The sequence below is a fragment of the Schistosoma mansoni genome, chromosome 1, assembly GCF_000237925.1.
Source record: "Schistosoma mansoni strain Puerto Rico chromosome 1, complete genome".
NCBI classification, from domain to species: domain Eukaryota; kingdom Metazoa; phylum Platyhelminthes; class Trematoda; order Strigeidida; family Schistosomatidae; genus Schistosoma; species Schistosoma mansoni.
The window spans coordinates 6,837,971-6,849,722 of NC_031495.1; the positions used below are offsets into that span (position 1 = coordinate 6,837,971).

An 11,752-nucleotide genomic window follows, 5' to 3' on the forward strand; every position below is an offset into this window, starting at 1 on the left:
GTCCTACTCACTGCCTTCTCGTTAAGGGGGTGTTCACTACGAAATTGAGAGGACGAAAAGCGAATGTCCGGCACTTTAACCGGGTGGGTGGACACGGAAAGTACACCTAGGATATTTGGTCAACCCTGATTTCAAACCAATGATGCACATGGGCTCCAGTATCATGAGGGAACAAATGGCGTATGAATCAATCGTTGGTCACCGGCTACCATGGTAGTGCATCTACCTCACGATGCTCCACTGCCTTGTGGATCAGACCTTTAGGTCAAAGGCTCCGGGTGTGGCTCCCTAAGAAAATCACCTGCTTCAGTTTGGGCACCTGGACATTATCCCAGCCCTCACACAAATCAAATGAGATTTGTGTGGCGCATATATATCTGGTGCCCCTTTGTATCAATATTTATGTGTTTAAATAATAAATAATAATAATAAAGTAAAATGGTAGATTATTAGTAAGAGATTGTGATCAGGATCATTCATGTTGTTGTATGCATTCTGAGTAGCATTATGTCACAAATAATGATATATTTTATATGTGTTTAGCAGTAGATTTAAGGACTCGTGTTTTGTCTTATATGGTAATCACCAATAAGATTTGCTTTGATGCTAATTTTTGTTATTCATATTCATATCTGAACCAAGTATCCTTCACTTTAAACGTCAACAACAAGGCGACCTGCTTGAATATCTGGCTACCTGTTCCTTCTATCTATATATTTCAACAAGTTATCTGTTTTAACGTTTGTTTTAAAAGATCATTTTGTCAAATAATTGCATCAGCTATGAAGCTACGTTTGTGAAAAGTCGCCAAGTACAATTTACAACAAAGTACAATCAGAGACATTATGGTGGCTGGCAACATGCCTTTAAAAAAAATGAACACTGTTTAGATGTTGATTCTTGTACTGATAACATCTAACTAGCCATCGCTCAATACTTATCATCAATACCGATCAAGAAATAAGAAAAGGAAACTCGTTGGAATACTTTATGCAGAGAATTCTATATTATGCCAAAATTATAATATTGAATAAATCTAATAATAATAAAATAAACAAAAAATCATCATTCAATAACGTAGCCATAATTCAAATGTTCCAAAAATTGTCAGTAAAGTAGCTAAATAGAGGCGATTAGCACAGGATAGACATATGCCAGTAAAGAGCAATTAACTGCAGTACTGCATATCAACTAAAGGTTAATGCAATTCTCTTACACTAATAACTTTATACTTGTTGAATAAATTAGTGTTTATCTAAATTTATTAGGTTAATACATAATGTACTGAATGTTTAAAGTTAAATTTGGTGAGTTTGAGTCCAGGTGTAAAAATCAATGCAGATACAGGTGCATCTGGCTGATAAGATTCGATAAAAACAAAATATTCATCTTCGATTTCACTGCTAACCCCATACTGAATGTACCTAATTAGTAAGCGTCCTAGGGTCTTAAATAAGGATAAAACGACTGTCCGTTGTCATTTGGCTATAAATAATTTTTTCATTAAACTCAGTTTAATGAAGAGAATTTCCTTCAATATTAATCAGTAGATAAGTTTATTCACAGACTTCAATTATTAGTGTTATTTTTAAAATTAAAGTGAATTGAAGACGTTTTATGAATAAACACTTCATGATTGTATGGTTGAAATCATGAGTCAACTGAAGCTAGACAACCATCGAAAACCTGGAAGCACTGGACGGTCCTTTCGTCTTATTATGGGATTCCTCAGCAGCGCTCATCGACGATTCAGCCTCTCGGGGTTCGAGCCCAAGAACTATCAGTCTCGCGTGCGAACGCCTAACCTCTAGATCACTGAGCCAGCATCCAACGGTGTTAATGTCTCACCTCAGCTAATCCACAAAATTTAGTGACACATTCCTCATTGTCATCAGTGAGTTACAATCTCACAACAGACCCGGTTGAACTCCACTGGTCACTACTTCTCACTAGAACTCCAAGAAATACTTCTTGAAGCCAGTCACTAGTCAGCATATGTTGATTAATATCAGAAGGGGTTCTCGTGGATATTATAGTAATATGTCCCGGGTTTGAATCTCGCGAGGCAAGATCGTGGGCGAGCACTGTTGAGGAGTCCTACAATTGGACGCAACGGCAGTCCAGTTCTTCCAGGTTTTCCATGATGGTCTAGCTTCAATTATTTCATGATCTCAACTGTTAAATTATAAGAATTGATGATTTTTTTAAAACGAGATATTCATTTTCATAGTTTTACCTACTAATTAATTATTTTAGTCACAAGAAAATTATTCATAGAAAAGACAACAATAAATGATTTATCACCAGGTTTCATTCATCAATTTTCAATATTATCAACTGAAGTTATCAATAATAATGAATTAAATTGGTTACATTTATGGAGAATTTGGTGTAAACAAAGTTATTTATCATATATGGTTATCAATTCTATGTAAGCTATTTGTAATTTATTTTGTTTCCGGAGTATATATATAAATTCATTGAATATTAATGACAAACATCTAAGATGTTTGAATCAACTGACTATATTTCATGTAACCCTTTAGAGATTAAAATTAACCTGTAGTGTATTAGTCAATGAAATCATTCACTGTTGATTTAAGTCATTTCAGTTACTACAAACTGATTGATTGAACTCCATGTGATGATTGAAATCAGTGGTTGGAGGAGACATTAGGTGATATGGCCAATAATTGATTAATCATACATGCCTATTTATTTTGTTTAAACTTCTTCACAGTCACTTTTATAACATTTTTCTCTGTTCACGTTGTTAATTTTATTTCGTCAGGATGTTACGGTATAGTAATCTAGGCATGTTATATCGTGTGGCTCGCCTATTAAAGAGGAGTGAATTATCGATTGAACCAGTGATACACAAAAACGGAATGGGTAGTCTTGAGTACTTATCAGGCCTGCTATCTGCCTAGTCCAGACAGTTAAGTCCAGAACACCAATAGCAGTCTCTGCAATATGAATCATTATTCTCAAACATACCAATCAAACAGACCACATCGTACCATAAAATAGAAAATAACATTTGTACAAGATTTGGCCAAATGTGGCTGTGAATAGGGGGAACAGTAATTAATAGATTGGGCATAACTCAGGAATGGTAAATCGTACAGTAATAGTCTATGGGTCAAAATAAAGCTCATAACGAAAGGAACATTAATATGAATAGTTCACTTACTTAGTAATTATATGATAGGAAATATATATATCATTTCGGTCCATAAATAGTTCTTATAGTTACCATTCATAAATCGCTTAGGAATATAACAAGGCTAAAGCCATTAATGTCAAGCTTTATGTTAATAATGATTAAGAGATTGACTGAAAGGTTGATAAAAACAGAAAGAAACAATTTTTAAATTTCATCAAGTTATATTTACAACGGTTCGAAATATATCTTATTGGCCATACATATTTTGAATTGGTAGTCAGTATTTGACTCTGACTTTGTTACAGTTCTATTAATTGAGGATCTCTTTTAACTATCATCAGTCAATAAATAGTTAATGGATGTCTTCAATTCCATTTCAAAGCAATTTCTAAAGTTATTACTTCATAAGATTAACTCATCTTGAATTTCTTTATTACGTTTGTTGATATATGTTTGGTACAAATCCAGCTATCAGAACTCAAATAAATTCCTATCGAGTTCACTGAATATTACCACATATATAGATGTACGTTGTTCAAGCGACTTTATCTTAGAGACATTTAATTAGCTTAGAATTAATTTATACTGTGTATTCCATTATAATCAGTGGGAAATTTTCTATAATTCAAACTATGTACTTTTCTTCACCGTTTAAAACATACTGGTGCTCCCTTCTGGAAATTCAAAAGATCAACTATGACATACTTTTATGTACAATTACAGGATTTAGTGACCATACTGAGAATCCTTATTTATAAATAAAGCTAAACAAATGATTTGTGTACTGATGAAGCCTTACAGATTCTTCGGAAAACGTTTTAAGGCAATATTTTTACTCTTGCTGATGATGTGATTTGATAGACAGATAAGTGAACTATTCAATGTCAAATTTCGATAAAAGTTTGTAAACCCTCAGATATTGCATAAGTTGTTGAAGGCTTTTAGTGAAGTCTATCTCTTGAGAAAAAATAGATATTTTCAAATTACTATTCTAGGACTGTACAACAATGTGATATAATCTACTAGTTGAAGGGTTTAAATTTTGAAGATTTCCAGGAATGTTTTAAGCAAGAGAAACAGAGGTAAAACAAGTTCATCTTTATAAATAAAGAGTATTTTGTGTATGATAAAACTTAGTTGCTCAAAAGTTTGTAAAATAAAGTATTTATGACCTCAGTTTAGACACTAGTCCGAAGGATTGTTTTGTTTTTTCATTATCTGTTCGTTTCTACAACCAACACATTTCAATGATTATTACCCTAAAATGCCCTGGTAAGGCTGAGAGTGGGGAGAGTCCACTCTCACTCTCGAAATGCTTTCACATGGCCACGCGTATATAGCCCATGCCAAGGAAGTCCTACTCGCTGCCTTCTCTTGACATTACTGTTGTTTACGAAATTGAGAGGACGAAAAGCGAATGTCTGGCGCTTTAACCGGGTTGGTGGATACGGAAAATTCACCTGGGAGAGTTGGAAAACCCTGATTCCAAACCAATGGTGCACATGAGCTCCAGTATCGTGAGGGAACAAATGGCGTATGAATCAATCGTTGGTCATCGGCTACCATGGGACTTCATCTCCTTGCGATAGTCCACTGCCTTATGGATCAGATCTTTAGGTCAAAGGCTGTGTGTGGCCCCTTAGGAAGACCACCTGCTTCGGTGTGGGCACCCGGGTAGTATCACAGCCCTCACACAAATCAAATGAGATTTGTGTGGCGCATATATATCTGGTTCCCCTTTGTATCAATATTTATGTGGTTAAATAAAATAAATGATTATTAGTATTTTTGATTAAGTTTGACTTCATCAAACTTATATACTTTTCTTCTTAACTGATTTTAGATGGGATAAAATTCTTAATGAATTAGATCATTACATCCCATTAGTATTAGATCAAACTTGGGAATTCATAAATCAATGGTGTCATAAAGATGAAGATGATACTTCTGGCCTAATAAATATAAAATCGTATAAAAATATATTTTGTCAACAAAGTATTAAAAATTCTTTAGCTTTAATGTCTGAACTATTGAATAAATACTTTCCAAGAGAATTATGGGAATTACGTAAAAATGCCATTAAACCATGTAAGTTGTGATAAGTTCTTGTTTTTTAAACTCTATATTTTTTCAGAAGGGGTTTTTGTGGAGATTTAGTATTTTCATAGTTGAAAGCGTGAGTCAATTGAAGCTAGACCACCAAGGTGAGGTCGTGGATAGGCACTGTTAAGGAGTTCCTCAATAGGACGAAACGGTCGTTCAGTGCTTCCAGGTTTTCATTGGTGGTCTATATTTTTTCTCAAACAGACTACTTTACAAGTAGAATAAGTAAAAGTAGATGATTAATTTTTAAGGTCTCTTATTTTTTACTGATTTGTGATAATAAGGAAGATAAATAGTACCATCCTTAAGCATTTGGAACGGTGAATGTTACTGAAAACAAGAATTTAAGTAAACCCTGAAAGTAGAAGGTATTCAAGTCAGTTTTTTAACGAATTCTCAGTTATACTCCTTGGTAACCATTACTTTATTAAAATTAAGATTTTTTTCATTAAAGGACTAAGTGTTTAACATAATCGTTTCTTCTTCAAGAAGAACAAGGCATGAACATTTTTATACATTCAATTACTGTATAAACTATTCCAGAAAGTTCTAGACTTTAAACTTAAAGTGTTCGTAATTTGCTTGCAGTTCATCAAACTAATTATTTAGTAAGGTGATGTAGTTGATAGCCAGTCACTGGGACATCTTTCAGTTCATCATCGAATGTCTAATAACAGATCAGACAATAACAAAGATTAGTGTAGAAATGTGAAATGGAAAAGAGTTGCCCCACACTCCCGTACACTAAAACAAAAAGATTCGAGCTTTTCTTAACCCTTATATTGCCGTTTTGTTTAGAAAAATATTTTTTTTGGCATTAACTTTTGTTCTATCGTTTTTTTTCACATTTTTTGATCCTACATAAAGCAACTGTCGAACTACATTTTTAAGAATAAAGGAACATACTTTCCGAAGTTTTTGCATGATATAAAACTATAGGCAATTGAGGGGAAACTGTAATTTATGGACGATTGTTGAGCAGCGCTAAAATGATCTTGGAATATCCACCTACTTACTAGTATTGATTAACGGTTATAGATTAGTGTGGGTAATGAGGATAAGGATTTACTGTTGAACGTTAAGGATAGGAATTAGATGTAATTTTTTTCATCGCGAACTGACATCAAATATAATGCCAAAATGGTATTTAACCAAATGAGTGAATGAATTTCTCTCCAAAATCCAATATCTGATATTTTAAATCTGATTTATTAGTCCAGAAATTACAGTCTCTCTGCAATTGAAATGAAAATGTAAACTGATTTCACATTTTTATTAGTTAACAAACACAAACTCAGTCTTTTATTCTATCAAATTGTGGTGTGTGCTACTTATTTCGACAGATATAAGTAGTATGTATCATCAATAGAAAGTGAAATGCTTGGAGGCAGAAGGTAATGACGGCCGAAGAAAAGAAGACGAGGACAGAGAATGATTGGTATGGAAAAGAAAGAACAACGGATTCTGAGACGATTGATTGATATTTGCAGAAGGAAGAGTCAAGTTTGATACAATTGTTTATCATTTTGCTAATGAGGTATTTACTGTATGGTTTTCAGAATTTACTAAGGCGTTCCTCAGTTGAGTTCTCGTTCACTACAAAATCAATTTATTGTCTGAAAAGTTTACAATAAATGAACATACTCCACAAACAAGATAATATAAGTTCAGCTTCTTGTACTAGGCTGTATACATTTTCCTACTGACTATACCTGTAAACCGTTATCAATGCATGGAGACCTTACAATTCTAGATTTGTAAACATTGTTAATTTTTTGATTTACCTCCATAGAAGTGTCATATTTTGAATATATTTCGGCTTGTGATTCCATGCTTTCGCGCATATCTCAACCATTGAGGTCTGAATACTCAATGAATCCACTAACTAACTTTATGTTTAAGTTTTATTCCTAGATATGTTACACATGTTATAATGGATGAAATCACTCTTATTATAGTGAACAAATTTTAATTTTTAATTTAGCATCTGTTTATCAATCAAATCTTACATTAATTGATTATTATTGGTCGGAATGGCGAAATATTGAAGATCAACCAGTGTTTTATGAAACCTTGATAAGAAATTTATTTTTATTCTCATTTATTTGGGGTATCGGTGGTGGATTAGCTGGTGATCCAAGATTAAAATCACGGTAAAATAATTTAGTTACTCCATTATACATTGTTTTTGTAAAGCATTCTAAGTCTGTTAACGTATGTCATCTGTGCTGTAGATGAGATATTCATCTTCCAGACAAACGATGAGTATACTGCTAAGCAGTTCACTATGTCCTACTTTACAGGTATGAAGCTTGGCTATTATGAACAGAGAATTATTTTAGTTTACTTATATTCGATGATAAGTGTCTTCGAAGCACTGTTCATGGATTTTGGGATCATCGGGTGAAGAACTCTGAAATCAAGCATAGAGTTGATGTACCTTCATCAGCTGAAGTAGTTGGGACATAACTTATTTACTTACTCCTGTTACTCCTCATGGAGGAGCATAGGTCGCCACCAGCATTCTCCATCGAACTAGTTAGGACATATGTTGGTTATATCCGACCATTGCTTACCTTGACGTGCATTCATAGCCATTAAAAGCCAGTAGTGGCCAAAACAAATGTGGTATCAGTTCATAAATTCCTTGACTATTGGAATGACCCGATTCGGCGTGTGCTAATTAGTAGAAAAAAACGCTTAACCTCTAGATCACTGAGTAGGCATCCAACGATTTTATTGTCTAATTTCAGTCGATCCATGGATGGTTGAGTTAGATCATGGATCGATTGAGGTTAAACATTAACACCTTTGGATGCCGGTTCAGTGGTATATAGATTAAACGTTAACGCTCGAGACCGAAGGTCCTGGGTTCCAGTCGCGCATGCGGTATTGTAGATGCACACTTCTGGGGAGTCAGATACTAGGACGAACTGGCCGTCCAGTGCTTCCAGTTTCTCAATGGTGGCGACCTGGTAAATGAGTAGCAGTACAACTGAGAAAGATAAAAGAGAACAGATGTAATTTGTGTCAGTATACGGTAATCGGTTAAAGTGTATCAGTACCAAAAAATCAACATTACAATTTGAACAAACTGTTTAACTATCCATAATAAGGAATGTACATGTAGGGTTACATTTTAAAGATTGAAATATAAACTTAAGCTATGTATAAATTAAATTTCTCTTAATCATCTCTGCAAGATGTTTCAAAATATACACAAAGACTTCCTAATTTACGTCTGGAATATAAATTTAGTGAATAGTAGGTTGTAGTTAGACAGGTATATTTTCCCCCTTTGTATTCCTATTATAAATGTTATTCTACACCTTTTTTTCTCTGTTTTTTCAGTCCCTTCAAAAGATACTTTTTCTGTATCGCTTTATACTTTACTGTTTCTTACTATTATTTCGATATTTTAAGTTTTTATAAAATCATTTTTGATTTACATGTGCTGATAAGAAGTGTAGCGAATCAGAATGGCACAAATTTACTTTAGGTCTCAAAATGTTGATAGTTGACTGACAAATGTGTAACTAACGTGAAAGTAGATGACGATACATTTGAATGTTATCCACAGATTTACAAAATATCCTGAAAGACTAAAAGTGCCATATTCTTAATTCACATCAGCATGTTATTGTTTAGCAATGATTTCATTTAATGTCCATACTATTTATCATTACATTATAACTAGGAATCTGAAATATGGATCATAGATTTAAAGGGGATAAGTGAATTGTGTTAGAGTTCTACTTCTTATTTGCTGATGCTTAATTTTTCATTGGTTTTCAGGAATTTTTCAGACTAAATCTTCACGTAAGCAAAAGTAGATAGTGGCTAGCAGTGGAATACAGTACGCGCGTTTCGTCCTATTTGTGACTCGTCAGCTAGATGTACATGCATCTGGGTTGATGTTTACTCTCGGACTCGAACCCACTATCCATCTTTGCTTCTAAAGCTTGTGACTTCAGGCAGTATCGAGGCAGTTCGCACAGTATGCACATGTGCCAATAAGAGACTGATGAATTGCAGTCCTAAATAACAATGGAAATATACAAGTAAACAATACCAAAGTGAATCTTCTTGTTTTTTGTCGTTAATCATCAAAAGCATATTTGTTTTCTTGAAATATTTCGGTGCCCCTAATAGAATAGAATCTTTGTCCCTCAGAATCACAATTGAGGACATAACTGACTAATCTATACTTTCTAGTCTCATAGAAGATAGTCGTCATTCCAGAAGTTAGATAGCGCTGTCTTAGACGGAAGAACCAACGTGAACTGAGAAGTCATAACGATATATATATATATGACTAAAGTTTCCTGTGGAATAAGTCTACTGTTTGCTGTTGCAAACTGTTCTTTAGTTCCATGGAATTCATTATTTTAAATCGCTTGGACACAAATCTTAGACAGAACCACATACTGTGAGATGAGTATTCAGTTTATATAATCATTACATTTAGAGATACCTCACTCATACAATAGTTTACTACGTTACCTAAAATAAGCATGCACTAAACTCCTAATTCACCCTAGCTTGAGATTCAACTGAAATGAGAACACAACAAAAATTATTAGTTGAATTCCTGAGTCATTTGTAGCTAGATCACCATGCAAGACCTTGAAGCACTGGATGGCCGTTTTGTCCTGGTACAGAACTCCTAAGCAGTGCTCAACCACGATCCCGCCTAGCGAGATTCAAAAAAACAAAATTTACATAAAAATAAAATTCAAATCTTCAAGTCTTGAATGTAGCTTAATAACTTAAAGTCAGTGAATTGGAACACAGCACTTCATATTTATAACTTCATTCGGCCTGAAATACTCAGAAGTCCAGCGCTTCCTGTGTTTCATTCACTCCCCTTTACATTCAGCTGATGTTATTTTATGATGAAAACTAATCTTGTAATAAGCAAACTACTCTACTTCTTCATTTTTTGTTTTGTATTGTTACTATGATATTTTAGATTTGAAACAATAATCTTAAGAATATTAAAGGATTTTATTAGATTACCTAATTCATTGAATATTGATTCCATAGACAATGCATCATCATCAACATTATCCATTGAATCATATTATGCAAATCAAATTCATTCTATATCATCATCTATTGAATGGAATAATAATAATAATAATAGTAATCATGAACAACAATGTGAAGATATGAAAGAACTTCAATATAGTTTGTTCAATTGTCTTGTTGATTTAAGAACTGGTTATTTCACACCATTTTGGTATACAGATTGTTTACAATTACATTGGCCAGAAGAATATGATATCATTAATCCAAAAGAGAATAATTATCATACGAAATCATTCCTGCCAACATTATTTCATGTAAGTTAAACCTTCAAAAAGTTTTTAGAGTTTTATTTTATAATGTATTATGGTACAGATATTCAATAAGATTATGTTCTGTAATTAGATCTTATTACGAATAATACATTCTATATATTGAAAGTAGGACTATTAAAATAGTGAGAAGGGGTTTTGTGGAGATTTCAGTATTTTCATATTGCCTGAAGTCAAAACCTGTTCAAGGTTTATTATCAGATCATGATCTTTATCATCATATTATTCTAGAGATGTTAAGCGTTAAAACTGTTATCTATTTTAATAGTTTTTTCATAGTTGAAATCAAGAGTCAATTGAAGATAGACCATCATGGAAAACCTGTAAGCACTAGACGGCCGTTTCGTCCTATTATGGGACTCCTCAGCAATGCGCATCCACGATGAAGTTAGACATTAACACCGTTGGATGCCGACAAGCTAAGTGGTCTATTGGTTAAGTACTCTGGCGCGAGACTGTTAGGTCCTGGGTTTGAATCTCGCTCGCGAGGCGGGATCGTGGATGCGCACTGCTGAGAAGTCCTATAATAGGACGAAACGGCCGTCTAGTGCTTACAGGTTTTCCATGATGGTCTATCTTCAATTGACTCTTGATTTCAACTATGAAAAAACTATTAAAATAGATAACAGTTTTAACGCTTAACATCTCTAGAATAATATGGTGATAAAGATCATGATCTGATAAAAAACTTTGAATAGGTTGTGACTTCAGGCAATATCAAGGCAGTCTGCACAGGATGTATATATGCCAATAAGAGACTGAATCAATTGTAGTCCTAAATAACAATGGGAAGAAACAAGTTAACAATACCAACTGAATTTGAACAGATTTTGTTATTTCTTTTAAGAAATGTTTGTAATTTAAATATACTTTCCATGAATTGTTTGAAAAGTGGCTTTAATATCACTTTATCATTTGAAGAATCACTCAAGCTCACCTCTATATTACACTTTTATCAAAGTAATTATCATGAGATTGATTAGATTGAATTGCATTATAGTAACCAATGAAACTTTTACATAATTGTAAACATTTATCAATAATAGATTGATGATACTTAAACTTGACAATTAATGGCAAATAAACTTTAATTTAAGCAAAGATGGATAGTGGCTAGCAGTGG

At 33.5% G+C, this 11,752-nt stretch overlaps 1 protein-coding gene across 1 annotated transcript in view; it reads left to right on the top strand.

Moving 5' to 3' along the window:
• The window catches only part of Smp_124180 (putative normocyte-binding protein 1), a gene marked incomplete at both ends in the record, with an annotated part of 81,693 nt that overhangs the window by 67,085 nt on the left and 2,856 nt on the right, over positions 1 to 11,752 (top strand). Inside the window, 4 exons of the mRNA XM_018793102.1 lie at positions 2,257 to 2,431; positions 5,010 to 5,254; positions 7,254 to 7,422; positions 10,242 to 10,614. Coding sequence (XP_018647648.1) covers positions 2,257 to 2,431; positions 5,010 to 5,254; positions 7,254 to 7,422; positions 10,242 to 10,614 — 962 coding nt within the window. The remainder of the gene's footprint in view (positions 1 to 2,256; positions 2,432 to 5,009; positions 5,255 to 7,253; positions 7,423 to 10,241; positions 10,615 to 11,752) is intronic.